Source organism: Castor canadensis, chromosome 1, assembly GCF_047511655.1.
Source record: "Castor canadensis chromosome 1, mCasCan1.hap1v2, whole genome shotgun sequence".
Classification (NCBI taxonomy): Eukaryota; Metazoa; Chordata; class Mammalia; order Rodentia; family Castoridae; genus Castor; species Castor canadensis.
In genome coordinates this window covers 20,526,815-20,546,790 of record NC_133386.1, presented here as the reverse complement: position 1 = coordinate 20,546,790, position 19,976 = coordinate 20,526,815, and the positions used below count along the sequence as shown (strand labels likewise).

The 19,976-nt window shown below is 36.0% G+C and overlaps 1 protein-coding gene across 8 annotated transcripts in view; it reads left to right on the top strand.

Moving 5' to 3' along the window:
* Utrn (utrophin) overlaps nt 1-19,976 on the top strand; it is a 521,188-nt gene that overhangs the window by 460,550 nt on the left and 40,662 nt on the right. For all 8 annotated transcript variants that reach the window (XM_074072723.1, XM_074072717.1, XM_074072708.1 and 5 more), the window contains 4 exons: nt 4,689-4,774; nt 8,623-8,780; nt 10,996-11,162; nt 14,095-14,206. In XM_074072723.1, the coding sequence (XP_073928824.1) occupies nt 4,689-4,774; nt 8,623-8,780; nt 10,996-11,162; nt 14,095-14,206 (523 nt within the window). The remainder of the gene's footprint in view (nt 1-4,688; nt 4,775-8,622; nt 8,781-10,995; nt 11,163-14,094; nt 14,207-19,976) is intronic.

The following is a 19,976-nucleotide window of genomic DNA, read 5'->3' as shown; positions in this document are numbered from 1 at the left end:
CAGACATATTGGATTACAGCTCACCCTAAAGACCTTATTTTAACGTAATTGCATCTTTAAAGACTACCGTCTCCAAGTACAGTCACCTTCCGAGGTAACGGGAGTTAGGACATAAATATGTGACTGCTAGAGGAACACAGTTCAGAGCATAACCCACACAGATGCTGTTTGCATTGTACAACCCAAAGGAACTGTCCCACTTTGTCAGAAGTTACCAGTGTATGAGTGTTGATTCTTATTCTAGGCAGTTAAATGTTGGTATAGTTTCACTTCCCACCATCAAATGTGAGCACACGGAAATGCTATACTAGAATTTGTTTTATTTACAAAGACAGTATCTTGAATTTTTTCACTTTCCATTTTTAAGGGAAAGAATGTCTTTGGCACTTATCTCTTCTCCGTGCCAAAGACATGTAGCAGAGACCTTGCTAGGTCAGAATGGTCCCTGTTCAGCCTAGCTTTCTATCTTGGAGAGGAGCATCGTGGGTTAAGCTAAGTAAAAACACAATTACTCTTACAATGGTAAACTCAAATGTCCATGATTGATTTCCTGAGTTTCTCTACTAGCTATGACTTATTCATTTATCTAAACAATACTTATTAACTCTTTTCATGCCATGGTACTTTGAGAGAATCTGATAGAATCTATGATCTATATACTCTCTCCAATGTATTAAAACACTGCATCCTCTTAAGACATCTGTAAACCTTAGAAATGATATCTTCAACTCAGCCATTCATTAATTCAATCAGATGTTCATTCATTGTGCTAGTCAGCATTCCATCACTATAGCAAATAGCTAAGATAATCCACTTACACAGATAAAAGCTTTATCATGATCACAGTTTGAGAGGTTTTAGTCCATAATTAGTTGACCCATTACTTTGGGTGAGGCAGCACACCACAGGAGATTACATAGTGGAGCAAAACTGCTCAACTCATGGCCAGGAAGTGAATGAGAAAAAGAGGAAGAGACCAGGCCCTACAATCCCCTGAAGGACATGCCCCCAGAGACCACAGGCCTCCAACTAGGCCCCAACTATTAAAGTTTACACCACCTTCCAGTGCCACCACAGTGGGGACCAAGCCTCTAACACATGGGCCTTAAGGACTTCCAGATCCAAACTATAGCATTAATCACATATTTTCAGTTACCTTATTTTGGGTAGTAGGATGTAACCAGGACAGGCATTTTCAGCTTCAACCAGCTCTTCAAATACCATGGGATGCAAATATAGTAGGTCTAAGTAGAAAGGCTTTTGGGATCTTCCATTCTGCCCTCTATATATTACAGATTAAAAAGCCGGCAGAGAGAGAGAAAAAGATTTATCCACAGCCATCCATGTTGTATTAATGATAGTTATGGAACTAATATTCAGATTTTTTCTAATAACTTGGTTATTCCTAGATACTAACATATCTTGGAACATGGTACTTTATAAATCATTTTAAGTAAACTCTTGGGTTTTCACATGTACCCAACTCCACCTAGTATTCAGAATTTTGTGAGAAAAAAATCCGTTTTCATCTGTTGTGGATGACAAGAATTCACATTTTGAGTTCTGGTTGCTGTGTGACCTGGCAGCAACCTTAACTTTGACATCTCAATTTCTCACCTTAAAAATTGAGGTAAAAATGTCTGCTCAGCTTACCACACAAAAGGTTATTGTGAAGGGAAAGTGAACTAATACATTTAAAAGGGACTTTATAAGCTATAAAGATAAAATTGATTCCATTTATGAATTCATAGGCTCCTTCAATCTTCATCTTCTCAGGTTAAAAAGTCTTAATTTCACAATCTTCCTTCTAGATTTAATGGAAATCAGAAGTGTCTAACTCATGATTTAAAGCAATAGTCTGGAACACTTGGTTTAAATTTTTTTCTCTATACAGAATATTAGCTTCATTTGTTGCAGTTAAGTCGTTTTTTCCCCACTATTCCATGGCTCTAATTTTAAAGATACTTACCTTTCCAGTTAAAACAATTTCAGGAGTTACAAAAACTCTCAGGAGAACCTAATGCTTAAATATTGTGCTATGTCAGTCACTCCTTAATTTTATCATTCCCTATTGTCTCTCAAATTCAGATGTCTTATTTGGTATGAAAACTCTCTATCCTATGTCCCAGCATAACCTGCACAGTTTGGTCAACCAATTAGCGTGGGTGCAAGTCCTCAAGACTGATGGTCTTGAGTCTGGTGCTCACGCCCTGCCTCTGTCCCCTTGTTCAGGCTTTCCTGTGATGCTCTACTTCCTCCTACTTGAGACAGTCCAGCCACATCATGCCTTCCATGTCTGATTTTCAACCTATCTTCTCTATTGGATGTTGTGAGACTATTACTTGTCAGCCACATTGATTGTGCACTTGGTTCTTCTTTTCCATATGGAAAGATTGGTTTCATATTTTTCTCTAGTTATTTCCATGTCTTACCTCCCTGGACAGTTTGTGAGCTTATCATGGGTAGGATTCATGTCTGCTAATTTACTTATCTCTGCAGTACATAAAACAATGCTGGGATCACAGTAAGCCTTTATAACTGCTGATGGTGGCTGAATGGATGATTGACAATTTCCACTGTACTCCTGATGATGTTTCCTTCTTGTGTTGTTATGATAGCCTGGAGGTCACGCACTGAGGCATCTCCCAGGATCATTTTTTCCCTGAAGATCGCTTTGTGCTTACACACATTCATGTACTAGTCTCTCAGTCCATTCAATAGCCTTTTGTTATTTTCTGAAGTCTGTTGTCTGTGTTCAGAGGATAAAAACCTTCTGATTTTTGAAAGGAAGAGAATAGACATTGTTTGTTTCATGTGATAATTAGGAAATTCCTAAAAATATTAAGTAGAAGCACAGTTTGCAGCATGGCTTACTTTAGGGTTAATTCAAAACTTTTATTTCTTTAATTGTGAGAAGCTGGAATGATTTTTAATTTAGAATTTCTATAATAAGGTTTAGTTTCATTTTAGCATATAAGTGTTAATTATTGCATAAGCCAATTCTGAATATTGTACATATACATGGAAAGGAGTCAATAATTTTTTGTATAGCTTTTTTTTTTTTTTTTTGGTGGTTGTGGGGTTGAACTCAGATCTTTGTGCTTTCTAGCAAGCAATCTACCACTTGAACCATGCCCTCAGCTCTTTTTGCTTTAATTTGTTTTTTATAGGGTCTTGTCCTTTTGCCTGGCCTGGTATAGGACTGAGATCCTCCTACCTCCACTTCCCATGTAGCTGGGATTACAGGCATTTATTACTGTACCTGGCTTGTTTTTAAGATAAGGCCTTGCTAACTTTGCCAGGACTGGCCTTGAATATGATTCTTTCACTTATACCTCTTGAGTCACTTGGATTACAAGTATGCACCACCGTGCTTGGCACTGGGGATGATTTAATATAATTATAAATTCTGAACAAAATAGTTGAGGAACTATATTGAAAACACATTTCACTAATCTCTAAGTATGTCTTCCTTTTTAAAAAAAATTTATATTTGTTATGTCATGTGTATGCAGAAACTTAGGTAAGTATGCATAATTGGAGAATGGAAAAATATCAACTAGATCTACTATGAAAAATACCAATAAAATCAGGACTGATCTATGACTTGACAATAAGACTACTTCAGATTACAGTTAAATATTCACTTTTAAAAATAGTATGAATTACTAAATCTTATGTACTCATGTAATTATGTAAACATTTGATTATAGGTTTTAGCTATGCTGTACTTGAGTATTGAAAATGTATTCTGTGAAAATCTACATTGAAGACTGATCCTGAAGCTGAAATAAGAGCAATAAACCTTTTTATGAACTGTGTGTTCATTGAATCTATTGAAAATATATCTTATTAATTTTTGTGGTTTTTTTCCCATCTCCAGGATATAATATCACAACCAATGTGGTGAACAACTTACTGATTCTTTAATAAATCTTGAGCTAATGAAAACTCTGCTGTTAAAGATAAAATGTTTCTTCTAGTCAGCTGAAGAATGAAATTGAAATGATGCCTTGTTGGCATACTGGGGAACTACTTCCTAGTGTTGATTAATTAATGCATTCTGTATTTAATGATAATTTGGTACTTCTCCAAGTACAGATTTCACATCTGTCTGTTTCAGACCATTGACTATTAAAATTGTAGTAATTGACAGACTGCATTGACAGAGATCAAAGTAAATGAAGACAATAAGGTTTTAAGTATTCAGCAAATGCTAAGTCCTCACTATATTCTTAGTTTTCTACTCAGTTTTCTTATCTTTGTTTTTAGCTTTATCAGTAGCCCTTTCTTGTGCTAAGTTACATGAATATTGTATATGGGTTTAGCTGTCTATTTTGATTCTTGTATTTATAATTATGAACAAATTTTCTTCATAGTACTTATTAAAATGAAATCTTTTCATCTGTGTAATTATTGTTCTCACTTTGCTTTAATCTGTTCTTCTGAGGTTATGTGTTACATATAAAGTGACTTCAAGCTGTGTATTTCTCCAGACTTGGTCACACACATTGTTAAAATTATGTCATGAAGTTATGGTACAGGTTTAACATTAATTGTTAAAAGTGAATAGAAAAGTTGCATCTTTAAGACAATTATTTTTAATGGTTTGCTCTCAAGAAAATAGATATTTGGGAATAATTAACGTACTGTATGCATCTAACACATTGACATTCTTATAATTTCAGGGGTCGGTCTGGAAAAATTAGAGTGCAGAGTCTGAAGATTGGATTGATGTCTCTCTCCAAAGGTCTCTTAGAAGAAAAGTACAGATGTATGTAAGACCTTTCCTATACCAACAGTGTTTCTAATAATAATAATACTTATAACAATTGATTGAGGAAGTGACAATAATCCCACTTCTTAAATTCCTAATATGACATTTACCATGTTGGACAAAAAGTGGCAATGCAGAGAGATTGAGATTTGTGTGAAATGAAAAGCAGATTATGGGCCCACAAGTCCAGGTGTCTTGATGGAGTGAGAACTTACAAATTTTTATGTCATTTAATTTTTAGAATAATTTTCCCATATTGTAGTTATTTTGATTTCCATTTTTCCACCTGAGAAAATTGACTCTGAAATAAGTTGAGAGTCTAGTCACAAGCTGCAATGCCACTAAATCATGGGGCTAGAACTAGATCTGAGATGTTTATAACTCCAAAGCCCAAGTTTACCCTATTTCTGTATATGTCCAATGCTGATAAAAGAAGTTAAGATGGACCAGAACCATTATGAATACAGTTAAATGCTAATTCTCAATAATTATATTTTATAGTTGTGACAAAAAAGATGATAAATGTTTTTAATTTAATTTATTTATGTATAGTCACCAAATAAACCAGCAATGTCCTCTTAGATGTCACGTGGTGGAAGACACATTGGTTTGGAAACCGTGTATGCTCAAGGATGAGAACTGCCTTTAAACCTGCACCACTTAGTGGCTGAGTGTTGTTGGGCAGGTCACTTGATCCCTTTGTGTATTTCCAGTCAAGGGGTAATATTACTCCCACTTTACAGTGTAGGAAACTGAAATTTGGAGATATTTCTTTACCTTAAAAATGAAGTTATTAATTACTGCTTGGGAAGGAATTAGAGATTATATATTAAAAATTCCTATAAATAACAGTTGTTGAATACATGATAGCAATGACTGCTATGTCTTCAAACCCTTAAGCTCCACAATGCATCTTTTATAGTTTTGTCCATTAAGTGTGAGTGACCTGATGCCACCATGGTTGTTCCCAAACGATCTATACAGATAAATCTGTGCATTTGGAAGAGAGGGTGAGGAATAGTTCATGAATGAAGAGACACCAAAAAGTAAGAGGAGAGGCTGAGGTTGTAGCTCAGTGGTAAAAGCACATACATAGTGTGCACAAGGTCCTGGGTTCCATTCCCAGTACCAAGAAAACAAATAGACATGACCCCATTTTCCCAAAATAAAAACAAAACACATGAAAGTATTTCATCAGAGCTCCTGTAAACTTAGCTGAGTTTTGTGTCTTATGGGATCATGTATACATTTTTAAAAGTTTTACTTTCTGGGATTGCTGTGAGGTTATTTAATTTTCAGTTTCAAGTCAAGAGCATGATGGCTTGATTTCCTTACACAGTTTGACAAGAATGTCAATGAAAACAGATGCAGATTTGAATGAAAAGAAAAGCTGATTGATTGTAGGATCCAGAGGTGAGGAACTTTGATAGCCTACTAAGCCAGGCAGAAAAAAAGAGTCACATAAGCTTTTGTTTTGTGGCACTTTATGCAGAACTTAAATGGTCTTCAGTCATAATCACGAAAAGATATAATTTCCAAAGCTAAAAAGTTATTTCTATAATGATTGGGACAGGAAAATGTTAATGAAAGCATCAGTGTTCCAAAATTAGTGTTTTATCATCTCTGATTTGAGGTTTCAATGTGCTCATGAAAGAATTAGGGTTCTCTGAAAGTAACAGTTATATCATAGGGCTGAATTTACCCCCAAATAAATGGAAATATAAGCACAAAGCTTGCATTTCCTTAATACTGCCTTAAATGTTCAGATTTGGGCAGGGAAAGCAGATGCCCCTACCGTGAAAATCTCTGCTATTTAATTTAACCCATCTGTATGCCATTCTAGAACTTAATTAAATAAGAAATCTCTTGGGTTGCCATCTTTAATCTAAATCTTTACTTGGATATTAGAACTCTGAAATGTTATGAGGTTATGTTTCGCCTTTTACATTTAGGTCTTTAGCAACTCACATTCCATTGTTGATTTCCCCAGTGATATCAGAACATGTCCTCATTATTATTTCCTTTGTTAGAATTAATATTCAAGACAATTTATGCTTCAAACTCAATGGGAGAGGCATTGGTATCCATCTGAACATTGATTTTGCAATTTTCAAAGTCAGTGTCTTTACCCCAGTGACATCTCCCTCTCTCTGTGCCTTCCTGAGAATAGCCCTGGAGTACTATCTGACAGTCGCTTGTCTTTGTGCTCCTAGCTGAGTGGCTTCCTGGCCTCACCAAAAGCTGATTTATAAAGCATCCTTTTGACTTCTGGAAATTTGGTTTGGAGATTGAGACTTTCTTCTGGTGACTCATTCCCTCATCCTGACTCTGCTTTTTGTTTCTGACTGTAATGTTGAAAATGTGAACTGTTATAAGAATTTAGAAATATGTCACAGTATAGAAGGACATGTTTCTCCTTAGGTTTTTTGAGTAGTCTCTCCTTAGTGGCATGGCAGCATAGCTTTCTGCCTCAAAAGAGGAAAGCTGAACCAATAATCCTGCTGAAAATGAGCACTTCTTTATAAAGATTGTTATTTTCTTTCATCAACTCTGGATTTACTGAATAAGCCAGGAATGGACTTAAAATAAGCATCATAAGAAGATGCTTGGATAAACATATTTTGTTTATGATAATCTCATTTTTAAATAATGAAAAGAAACAAGCTGTGCTCTAAGCAAATCTAAGTTCACAAATGATAATAAAAATTAAATCTGTCTAAATTGAACTTGCTTCTCCTATGCATGTTTATAATTAAAGCCATATTTCATTATGACTGTGTCAATGTCACTGAGCTTGGTTTAGCTGGTTGAAAATTCACTGTTGACTATCTTAGATCTAGTATTGTCCCCTTTCAAAAGGGCATGGTACATTCTTATCTGATATTTATTTATCAGACATTATTTCAGAATAGTTTTTTAGAAAACATCACTGAAGAGCATTTAGATTGCATGAGCTTTTGAATTTTTAGAACTCGAAAATTCTTTCCAAAAAGTATTGATTTGTATAATGCAGTGGATTATTTTTATTTGAAGTTTCTCCCTACCCAAAGTTGCTTATCTTAGTATATCAGCTTTATTATTGGGAAACACTGCATATAGTGAATAGAAAATAAGTCAGTGCTGAACAGAATAGAGGTTTAATTTTATTGGTTTAAGAAAGTCAGAAAACAGATCAGTTTTGTTTTATGAATGAAAAAGCCAAAGAAAGAGAAAAGATGTGCAAAATTTTAAGTCTCTTAAGGTTGAATGAATGTGCTTGTTACATGATATAAGATAAAGAAAAATAATTTTTACAGCTAACAAAGAATGAGAGATCTACCTTAAAAAGAAAAACTATACCTCCTTATTTTTTTTAGTATTTCCTATCTAAGTAGATTTGAGCATAGGAATACTTTTTAAAAGCTAAAGTATATATTTAATAGTCTATTGACTAGTGAATGCAAAGTTGCTAAGCAAATCATTAAGATTTAAAGGTATACTATTTAAGGAACATTTATTCCCTTGATAAGTTATGAAGGAGGCTTTGTTTTGGCTCATTTTCTTTCCCAAGTGAATTCCTTCTTAAGACCATAACATCAAACCACGTGCATTTAATGTACTGTTTAGAAGTTTTTATTAGTTGATCTGTTTTTATGTATTAACATTTAATAGGAGATTGTTTGAAGAAGCATAGGTTAACCGGTTCCCGACAGAATATTCAGATCCTCAGAGACAGCTACTCAGATTTCGTGTCCCTCTGAATTTTTTTCTGTGTACAAAGTCTACTCCACATTTCCAAAGATCTGCTTTAGGTAAAAGAACACTTGATGCAGATGGGAGTTCACCCTTGCCTCTCCCTTCTACAGTTCTCTTTAAGGAGGTGGCAGGGCCAACAGAGATGTGTGACCAGCGGCAGCTCGGCCTGTTACTGCACGACGCCATCCAGATTCCTCGGCAGCTGGGGGAGGTAGCAGCTTTCGGAGGCAGTAACATTGAGCCCAGTGTCCGCAGTTGCTTCCAGCAGGTAAACCTGAGGATCACTGGTGTGTAGGTGTTGGGAGAGGGTTTAGACTGTAGTCAAATGGTCTACAGGACTTCAGGCACCATCCCCATAAGTTGTATTTGATTTTGTAAGGCATATTTGACTCAAGGAAATGTGACACCTGCACAAGCACTTACATATTTTAATACAAAATAAAAATTGAGTTGCTGTGTTTGACCCTGCCTCTGTGCTGTCCTCATCTCTTGCCACTCATTCCCCTGCTTCTCTCCTTTCCACCTAAATGGGTTTAGTTCTTAGATTCTGCCTCATGCCCTTGGACAGACACGTGTCCTGTGTTTAGAGTGCCTTTCCTGCCTTCCACACACAAGCTGGCTTCTCCCTCTTGTCCTATTCAGTCTTTAGACGTTAGCTTAGCTCTCAATCCTTTGCACACCCTTCTCCGACCTTCTCAGATGTGGGTATTTCCCTAATCTACTCACTTCAAACCTCTTCCTTCTCAAGCTCCTTATGGTTAAGATTTCACGCTGAATTGTATAATTAATTATTTGATTTGTCCATAGACACCAAAGCTCCATGAAGACAACAAAGACAGGCAATGCATCTATATTTTTACCGTCATGTCATTTGTTAGTTAGCTCTGGCTGCTATAACAAAACATCACAATCACGGTGCTTATAAACAACAGAAATGTATTGCTTAGCTCTAGAGGCTGGGAAGCCCAAGGTGAGGGTGTCAGCAGATTTTGTCTAGTGAGGGCTCACTTCATAAGTGGCCTTACTTGTTTTGTCCTCACATGGTGGGAGGAATAAGTGAACTCAGTCAGGTCACCTTTAAAACAATACTAATTCCATCCATGAGGACTTCACCGTCCTAACCTAATCACTGTCCGAAGACCCTGCCTCCTAACACTGTCACCCTGGGGCGCAGGTGTCGATATATGGATCTTTCAGGGACATAAACATTCCATCAATTGCATATCTTTGGGCATAAAACCTTGAACATCGTAGCTACTTTAATAAATGTTTGCTAAATTCGTGAGTAAAAATACCCTGGTGGTCTTCATAGGAAAATATTTATAAATATAAGTATATTAAAATAGCAGTCTTTACTTTGACAATATACGTACGGCAGGAGAGTTGATATGCAAAGTTTTACACCAATCTAAGTTGCTAATTTTCACCTGGGAAAAGAACGTTAGCTTTCTTTTTAGTGCTTCTTATACGTAAAGACATTTTATAAATGACACTGATTTTATACATATGCATAAAGTACAAGCTACAGATGTTTTGCCAAGGCACCCCCAATGATTTATCACTGCTGAGAAAAAAAATTGCTCACACTATATATTTGAGGAGAATCGATGTCATGGGTTATTACATTTTATAATGGCCCTTTTTCTTATTTTAGAAATAAAAAAATACCAAATGATTTTTCCAAATATGATTTATAGTCACATATGTTAGTTCACTGAATGACCTTAAAAACAGCAGGAGAATGTTGGTGAAATTTAATTCTATGCATACAAGAATTACTCATAATGGGGACTCAAAGAGGGACCTAGTTAGTAGCCAGGTGTGCTGGTACACACCTGTAATCCCAGGACTCGGGTGGCTGAGGCAGGAGGATCAAGAGTTTGAGGCCAACATGGACTTACAAAATGAGACCCTGTCTCAAAAGCAAAAACAAACAAACAAAAAAAATAGAGAAGCTGAAAAGTCTCCTATGATTTAATGATAAACTTGCAAATCCTGCAAAGTGTATTCACAGCAAAATGCCTCCAGTGTGAGGACATGACAGACTAAAGCAGGACACAGCAATAACAACTTTCAGTTGGCATTTCTGATGGCCTCCAGCTTTGTGAGGTCATCAGTGAGTCTGCTTCACAAGTTTTTACCATCTTAGATGAACGAATTTTATAAAATTCAAGTATTTACGTGATAAGATTTCCTAGAATGGTGTGACTTTCCTTTAGATTTGGGATTTTTAAAATCTGAGTCTTAAGGTATTAGGATTTTTTCTTCTTCTTCCTATATGACAATATTTGCGTTTTCTATTTTTAAATTCCAGAATTCCTAGAAGAATCTTAAAGCTTTTGTGACTTCACTGATTTGGAAAGAGTTTTATAAGTTTTCTGTGAATTCTGCACAGATTTCCGAAAGATTCTGAAGCAAAATCACTTGCTGGAAATTAAATGAAGAAATGATCCTCACTTTTAATGTATTTGTTTCTTCACCAGAATAACAACAAGCCAGAGATAAGCGTGAAAGAGTTCATAGACTGGATGCGTTTGGAGCCACAGTCCATGGTGTGGCTGCCGGTTCTGCATCGAGTAGCAGCAGCTGAGACTGCAAAACATCAGGCCAAATGCAACATCTGCAAGGAGTGTCCCATTGTCGGATTCAGGTGAGAGGCTCTGCCAGGGTGGCAAGACGCCGACTTCTTTCTCCTTGTGACGTCTGCATGGTATGTAATTTCCTTCCCCATTTATTTCCCTGGAGCTTTGCCTCCAAAGTATGTGGGATGCCTGTTGTGTTCTATCTACCTAAAAGTGGCATTCCTTCTTTTTTAAAATTGTTGTGCTGAGTAAGGGTACACTGTGGCATTTACAGAAGTTCTTACAATATATCAAATATATCATACTTGAATTCACCCCCTCCCCCATTCTCCTCTCCCACCTTTCCTGGAATAGTTTCAACAGGTATCATTTTTCCATTTACATACATGTGTACACAGTATTTGCACTATATTCACCTACCTACACCTTTTCCCCACCTCCTCCCCACTCCCACTGGCACCAACCGCCCAAGACAGGACTTGTTTTGCCCTCCTGCTCTCCAGTTTCCCTCCTGTTCTCCAATTTTGTAAGAGAAGAAAAATGACATTTTTGTTTGTTTAACATAGCTATACAGGGAGCTTCCATGTGACATTTTCATGTATATATGTATTATAACCTGAATTGGTTCATCCCTTCTATTTTTCTTCTTTCTACCCTAGTCCCCTTTATATGGTGGTTTCAACAGGTTAAAAAATTCTATATTCATTCTTGTATAGAGAGAACATCCACCATATTCACCTTCTTAACTTCCTTCTTAGCCACTACAGTAAAATGTCTAACCACTTCTTAAAACCACTACATGAACTTATCATTATGATTTATACTAGTTTGGTCCAGACCAGAGAATTTTTTTAATGAATTTTTATTTAGTTAAGTCACAGAAATGTTCATCATGCAGGAGGATAATTGCCCACTGAATATATAGTCTTGATGGGATTTGGTGGATGTTCCAAGGTCTTTACAAGAAGCAACTGAAAAGTAATTAGATTATTCTGTTACTTCTGCCAAGGTTGTTGTGGAGTAGATCAACTCTTCTGTTCACTTTCCCATGAGGAGTGTGGCTAAAGTTCACTTTTTAAATGTATTCAGTGTGTCAGAATCATTGGTTTGTGACCTACAATGTGACTGTGGAGGGTCTTTGTGCAGGGTTTGTCCCAAGATGAAGTGTTGTGGTCAGCCTGGACCTTGCATTGCCTTCTCTTGAGATAAGTATGCAGTAGACCTCTTACAATATCTTTGCTTTTCCTACAGTTTGAGTGTTTCTTTGAAGTAATAGTTAGTACGTGGAAGGTGTCTAAGCCAGTACTTGTCACAAACAGAGAAGGCATTCAAAGCTGTTTTCATTATTACCAACAATGCTAGTAGTTACGGTCAGCCTAGTACATTAACCCGAAGCCTGGGAGTATCATTAAAGTTTTCCATTAAATGGAGAAATGGGGGTTACCAGAAATGTGTGTGTGTGTGTGTGTGTGTGTTCTGAACTATTGTAAATACTGCTAGAGTCTTTCACTGATTACTTCCAAATTAAATTTTAATGAAATCTTAGATCTACAGGATGTTTGCTAAGCATGGAATTGTTTCAGTTAGAATCCCATACATCTGTTTAATAGTAGCCTACATAAATTAGAGGTTTAGTCCCTGTCACGTAAACATAGTGTAAAGGTAGGCAATGCAAGACCGCTGTTGTTGCTCTGTGGTCACCAGGAAGTCTGGTTCTGTCTTTATGCTCTGTCATTCCCAACATGTGTCTTCCATTTTCATGGTCACTTCATGCTAGCCAAATGGTTCCTCTGGATGTCAGGTCCGTTTTCAACAAGGAGCTAGAAGTATTCCTCCTCCCAACTGAGTGTGATTCCCTTGAAATCCTCAGTAGAACCTCTCTACCCAGTGACTTTGCCATGCATTGCACTGCTTACCACTACTACAAGAGAGACTTGAGAATCAGCGTTCGTTTTAGTAGGGCACATTGCTAAAATGTGCTAACAATACAGGAACTTCTGACCAGTGAAGAAAAGGAAAACAGGTATCAGCAATAACCACAGCTCCATTTAGAAGAGATGATGTCGATCATATTGTCAAGCCATGCTAATGATCAAGAAATGTTGTTAGCGTAGGTTAATGTTTCAAGGCAGGTAGCTTCCTTGATAAAGTAAACTGGCTGTAGTGTAGACCTTGATTTTCTGCAGATTAACTTGCAAGTGATTGTTCAGGTCATGTTAGAAGCTATTCAGCACTTAATAGTTTCTAATATTAACTTCACATAACCTTTGCATTTTTTTCCATTTCAATGTTACTCCTGTCATTTCATTTTTCCCTGTAAATATGGATATAATTTACGTTCTTAGTTCCAACTATGCTATTGAATGGAAAATTTGGCATGCTTTCCACTCAGACTCATAGAAAGTATTATCTAGAGTTTTGCTTCTGCAAAGAGTAGTCAGCATACAGTGTTACTCCCACACAAGAAATGTAAAAGCAGTACTTCCTTTCAAAAGTGTATAGTGATTAAGGTTTCATTTAATTTTCTCTTTGTTACATGGTATTCCTTGCTTTTGAATTTTTTCCTAATGACTAGTTTAAAGTAAATATAAAAATACTCAGTGTAAAATACAGTTCCCTCGGGAGGAAATTTTAAGTTTCATTTCTTATTGATGATATAATTGGTATTTTAGAATTTGATGTATCAAGCTAATTATTATAACTCGTCTTCTGTATCATTTTCTGTTTCTATTCAGACATTACAGAATATCTTGTATGGATATTTGTCCTCTTATCATGTCTAAACAGATAAAAACATATGTCAGAGATAAACTCCAAAAATTTACTTTTTTCCCCCTGGCTGGAGAGATGGTTTTCTCTTTGTCCTAATTTGAAGCTGAGATATTAAGCAAATTCCATAATAAAATGTACCTTTTATTTCCTTAGTAATCTGAATGAGTGAAAATCCTTTCTACACATGGTTGATTTGGAGTCCAATGAATTTTCTTTTCTTCTCTCTAGATATAGAAGCCTAAAGCATTTTAACTACGATGTCTGCCAAAGTTGCTTTTTTTCCGGTCGAACAGCAAAAGGTCACAAATTACATTACCCGATGGTGGAATATTGTATACCTGTGAGTACTGAACCATTGCCTTGTTTTGTTTTTTAATACATTGCTTTTGAATTAACTAGTGTCTAAAATTTTATTCACTTTACACTTAACTTTTTTTGAACTTTTTTTTTCACCTATGTTGAATTAATTGAGAAAAATTATATCTTTCTCAAAAAAACTAATTTGTTAAGTTTTTAAATATGTATTTAAATTTCAAAGTTAACTTTTTTTCAGAAGCAAACTCTTTTAAGAACTCACATTGAGGGGTGATGGAATGGCTCAAGTGGTAGAGTGCCAGCCTGGCAAGCATGAGGCCCTGAGTTCAAATCCCAGTATTTCCAAAAAATTCAATCTTAGTAAGAACTCATTGACTGTCCTACATTGAAAATGAGACTGTGATAAAAAATCATGTTTCTTTTTGATGTATTTAAAATATGCTTTCAAGGTTAAATATTATATTAACAAGAGTGTGGGAAAGCTCCCCTCTAATGTTTTTCCTGCTCTGATTTTGTTAGGCCTTTATTTTTCTGTATATGTATTTTTGATCCTGATTTTTTCACTTGACAAAAACCTGTACGGTACCTGTCCCCCCATCTTGTCATACAGTATAATTTTTCCTGTCACAAAATATTTACTGTAGTGAATTACTATAATTTACCTAACCAGTCCCTTAAATTTGTTTCTCCGGTTTATTTTCTATTTCCTGGTATGATAAACAACACAAATACTTTTGTGAAGATAGCACTTTCCACATATTACCTAAGGTACATTTCCACTGAATAAAATTCTAGAAGTAGATGGTCTGAGTGAATTAATATGAATATTTTTATGGCTAAAATACGTAATGCCAAATTACTTTCCAAAAGAGGTCTATGCCACCTTACATTGTTACCACGTTTTGTTAATGTGTTAAATTTTACCATTGCCTCACAGCATCAGAGAGTGGCTATTGTTCTTCCTTTAATCTAAAGCTATTTTTCTGAAATTACCCTCATTTTCTGTCAATAGCTATTCTTTAGCTTCCTTCTAGTTTCTGCCAAAATTTATTCATAGAGTTGTATATTTTCTTTAGTTTAGGGAATTAAGTTACTTTTTGGATCATAAATCTACAGAGAGGCAGCAATTTAGAAAATACACACATATAATTCTCCCATTCGTGGTATCTTATCTCAAATAAATAGGGACTCAGTGTAAAGAGAAATGTCTAGAAAATGTTGCTGAATTATAATGGATGAAATACCCTTGATGCCTGACTTTAACCAGGGAAACAAAATCCTCTTGAGAAAATTTGTGAAGCATCATATTTGCTGTTACTAATTATTCACTTAATTGATGTTGAGCATTTATCCTGTGTTAGGCACTATTGTCGAAAATAATGCCAGACACTAATTAATGTGGTAAGCACAGATTTAAATCAAGAAAATACTGATTTTATTCATATATGCATGTATGTTTACTCTTCAATTTGTACAAGGGTGAGAGGGACCTAGGCCTGTCAGGGAAGTGAAAAGTGACAAAGAGTTGGTAGTGTAAATGCCCTGAGGCCAGCTGGATCTGTTAATTAGAAATTGAAGGAGTTAGGATTCTGTTTTTCTATAGAGACCTAGAGACCAGACCAAGGCTCTATCCTTTCAGGTCCTTACAAAAGATAATTCTGAGTTGTAGGCATTACATACGCATTTCAAAGGGGAAGGATTCAAAATAATAATACCCTCTTAGTAAAAGTTTTGGTCTGGCCCTGTCTTCAGCTTTTGGCTGTAACAAACAGTAAATTATTTTGGCAGCTTAGAGGTATTTTTCAAGCAGGCAGGTTAAGGGGGAAATGGGGTCATCCTAAGAATATAGCCCTGAGCTGTCTGAAATGATGTGTGTCAAAGCCTCTTGAAGGAAAGTGGGATTAGGCAGGGCTGGATGAAATAATTTGTGCTGAGAATCTACATTTTTTATAGGCCAAGGCTTCAGTCGCAGAGAGGGCTCAGAGAAGGCCAACTTCACTTTGTCAAGCAGCATATTTGTCACTAGTGTCAACTCTGATAATGTGTCTGTGTACTACCAAAGACAGGAGTACTGACACTCCTGCTACTTTCCATTTAGAGGAGAGAATGTATGACAGTGACCAAGGAAACAAAGAAATGTGATTATAGATGTAGTGAGTGCCTTTTGAAAAATGGATAATGAACTATGGTGACTAGAGGAGGCACTTTAGGAAAAGAAATCAGGTGAGATCTGCCTGAGAACTTGACCTCTGAGCTGAGACTGAAGGTGAGAGAATCCGCCTTCAGTTAGGAGTGGGAGGCAATGCTCTTCAGAAGGAAAGGCAGCATACACAGTGGTCTAGAGGTGGGAAAGAGATTGGCTACCAGGGTATAGGATGAAAGTGGAACCTGTCCCGCAAGTGGAGGGTAGTAGACAGTGCTGGGTGGTATGTGATTTGAGGTCCCTGTTGCAAAATGGAAATGCTGCCTTCCCTGTTCAAAAAGTATTAAGAATATTAAGATGGTAACAATGGAACATTAAGCCAAACGTGGGGCTCTTCTGAGCATGGACCCTTTGCAACTACAATGGCACTGTCCATGAAGCCTGTCCTGGGGAGAAGTTCACACAGGGGGATTTTTTTCCTTTCACAAAAGGGAGAATGCTAGGACATGGGATTAAAGAGGAAGGCAGATTTTAGATTGTATTGAACCCTTCAGATCATTGTAAGGAATTTGGATTGTGAAGAAATATAATATCTACATAATAATAGCTAGAAATTTAAGAAGCTGATTATAAAAAGCTAATATCAAAAGGGGAAATCATAAAAGTACATGTGTGTGGTTACTCTCGAAGTATATAAAATTGCTACTTTTCTTGTTATTAAATATAATTATTCCTAATGGTTTCATAACATACACAAAAATTTGAAATCAGTGTATCTTCAACAGTTGTTGACCAGCTTGAAAATTGCTGTTCCACACATGTATTCTATTCTCCTACTCAACCAATTTTAAATAAAAGTTCTAAGTTACCCCAAACTCTTCTTGTTCACAGATGTACCCTGCCAAGTCACATTTAGCATTTCTGAGATTCCAGCCTATCCTGCAGTGTTTGGAACACTTTGGGAGGTCTTTTTCCCCTTTTGAGCTTGTGTAGTGACTTTATCAGCAGCCTGCTTACAAATCACAGCTACATTTTTGTTTTGTTTTGTTTTGGTGCTTGGGTGGAACCCAAGACCTTGTGCAGTCTAGGCAAACAGTCTGCCATTGAGCTAAATCTGAATGCCCTCCCTACCACTTTTTATAACATAACAAGAAATATACACATGTAAACTGAGTCTTGGAAAGGCATACTCTAGCAGTAAATGGTAACAAATGACTTAATATGACTGCTTTCCAAATTTTCTTTTTCACTCACATTCTTTGAATTTTTTGCTCTCCTTTCTAAAGTAACCTTGTTTATGGCATATCCAATCTTTTACCCAACATTCTCTAAACTCATTAAATATCTGCCTTAGAACATGAACGTCAATGTGAACTTGTTCAGTATGGTAAGAATGAGCGCTGATAGAGTACTAAATGGATCTTACCTTTCCATAAGGATCTTGATGTTTCCATTTCCCATAGCTCATCTCCATTTTGGTTTAAAAAAAAAAGTTCTAATCACATCACTGAATTGATTTCTTTGTTGTACAAGATCCTTTCTCACCTATCTCTTAATGCTTCTATTATTAAAAAATTCTGTAGTTTTTAAACTTTATTTTAAGCCCTTAGAACTCTCAAAATATTTCACCACTATTTCTTCTTATTTTTGTGACAATGTTTGTTTTTAGCTGAAGGAAGAGTAATAGTGTATGAATTAGCAATCATGACTTGTGAAGATATTTTATGATATTGATAATAAAACATTTATATGAGGAAATGGAGTGGAATTTTCTTTCTCTAGGAAATTTTTAAAACTCATTTCCCCCCACCACATTTGTATATTAATAATTCTTTCATTAGGCTCAATAAGAGTGGTGTATATTAAAAACACAGCATGATATAGATAATATTTAATGTCTGTCACCATTCTCTATTCATTTAAATCCCACCTTTTCACAAAAACAGCTCAACTTTTATTTCTAAGAGTTGGTGAGAATGTGTGGCAGAGCAAAGCTGCTTATAGCATGGGCCAGAAAGCAAACAGAAAGAGGAAGAGATGGGGCCTTACAATTCCACAACCCAGATGACCAAAGGACTTCCCACAGGCCCCACCACCTCCCAGTAACACCATCCTGCAGACTACACCTTCAGCACTTGGACCTTCAGAGGACATTCAACATCTAAACTGGCTTAGTTTGTTCTACACGACCTTAACAGAATGCCATGGATGGGATAGTTTATAATGAACATAAACTTATTTGGCTAATGTTTCTGGAGGCTGTGAAGCCCACGGTTGAGGGGGCCCTGATGAGGCAGGAGCCTTTTTGTTACATCATTCCATGGTAGGAAGAAAAAGAACCAAGAGAGCTTATATATGCAAAAGAAGGAAGGGAGCCAAACTCATTCTTTTGTCAGCAATGGTAATGAGCTTTCATGATCTAATCTGTTCTTAAAGGTCTCACCTCTTGACACTATTACATTGGAGATTAAGTTTTTAATATATGAACTTTAGAGAGACATATTTAAGCCATAGTATAGGCATTTTGTTGGGGACTAGAGCAATAGAGAGAATACAAGGAAGAAGAGAGAAGGCCTTTCTATGAACAAATTGAACAAGACTAGTTTGTATTTTTTAGAATAATTAAGCTTAAGGATCAGATGGTCAGTTTTCTCTTGTTATTGTATAGTATATATTTGAATTTAGAGATTATCATTTGTTTAAAAATAGCTACATTTTATGTTTAAAGTATTCAGATCTTAAATTTCTTTTTTATTGGAATGTCAGTTTATGATCATTTAATTTCATAGTGAAAATTACCCTAATTGGATCTTCTTCAAAGACATTTTTGTTATACATAACCAAATTTTGTATGTTATTTAGATGCATAAAAGTCTTTTTTTTTTTTAGCTCTACTATCAGAGCTAATTTTAAATTTACAGTATTTTCTTAACCATAGCTACACCATACCCTATGTGAGGTCTCAGGAACTTATTCCTCTTATAACTGAATATTTAAGTATTTTCCATTTCCAAACCTTCCAGATTCTGGTAATCACCATTCTACTATCTGCTACTCTTTTTTTTACATTCCACAAGTAAATGAGATGACACAATATTTGTCTTTCCATATCTGGATTGTTTCACATAATATAATGTCCTCTAAGTTCCTCTATGTTTTTGGAGATGGTAGGGTTTCCTTTTATAAGGCTAAATGTTTCTCTGTGTGTGTACATGTGTAATATCTTTATCTATTGGCTATTGTCAATAATGCCGCAGTGAACCTGGGAGTACAAATATCTCTGAGAGAATGATGCTATTTTCTTTGGCTATGTACCCAGAAGTAAAATTGCTAGATAATTTGCTAGTTCTATTTTGAATTTTTTTAAAAGAACTTGCAGACTATTTTCGATGATGGTACTACCAGTGGTAATCCTTCTTTAAATTATACAGAGTTTGCATGATTTATGAGAATTTGTGCAATTGTTTTCAGTGAGAGAACTGGATAGGGTTAAATGTCAAGGGGAATGGGCAGCATTTGAATTACTACCAGGGTCAGTCATGAGTCACCAAGAGATGAGTAGAGATTGCTGTATTGCTGCAGAGTGCAGCTGAGGTTTACTGGCAAGGAATTGCAAGTCTGTGGCTCCATCTTTGCTCAGTAGCTTTAAAAT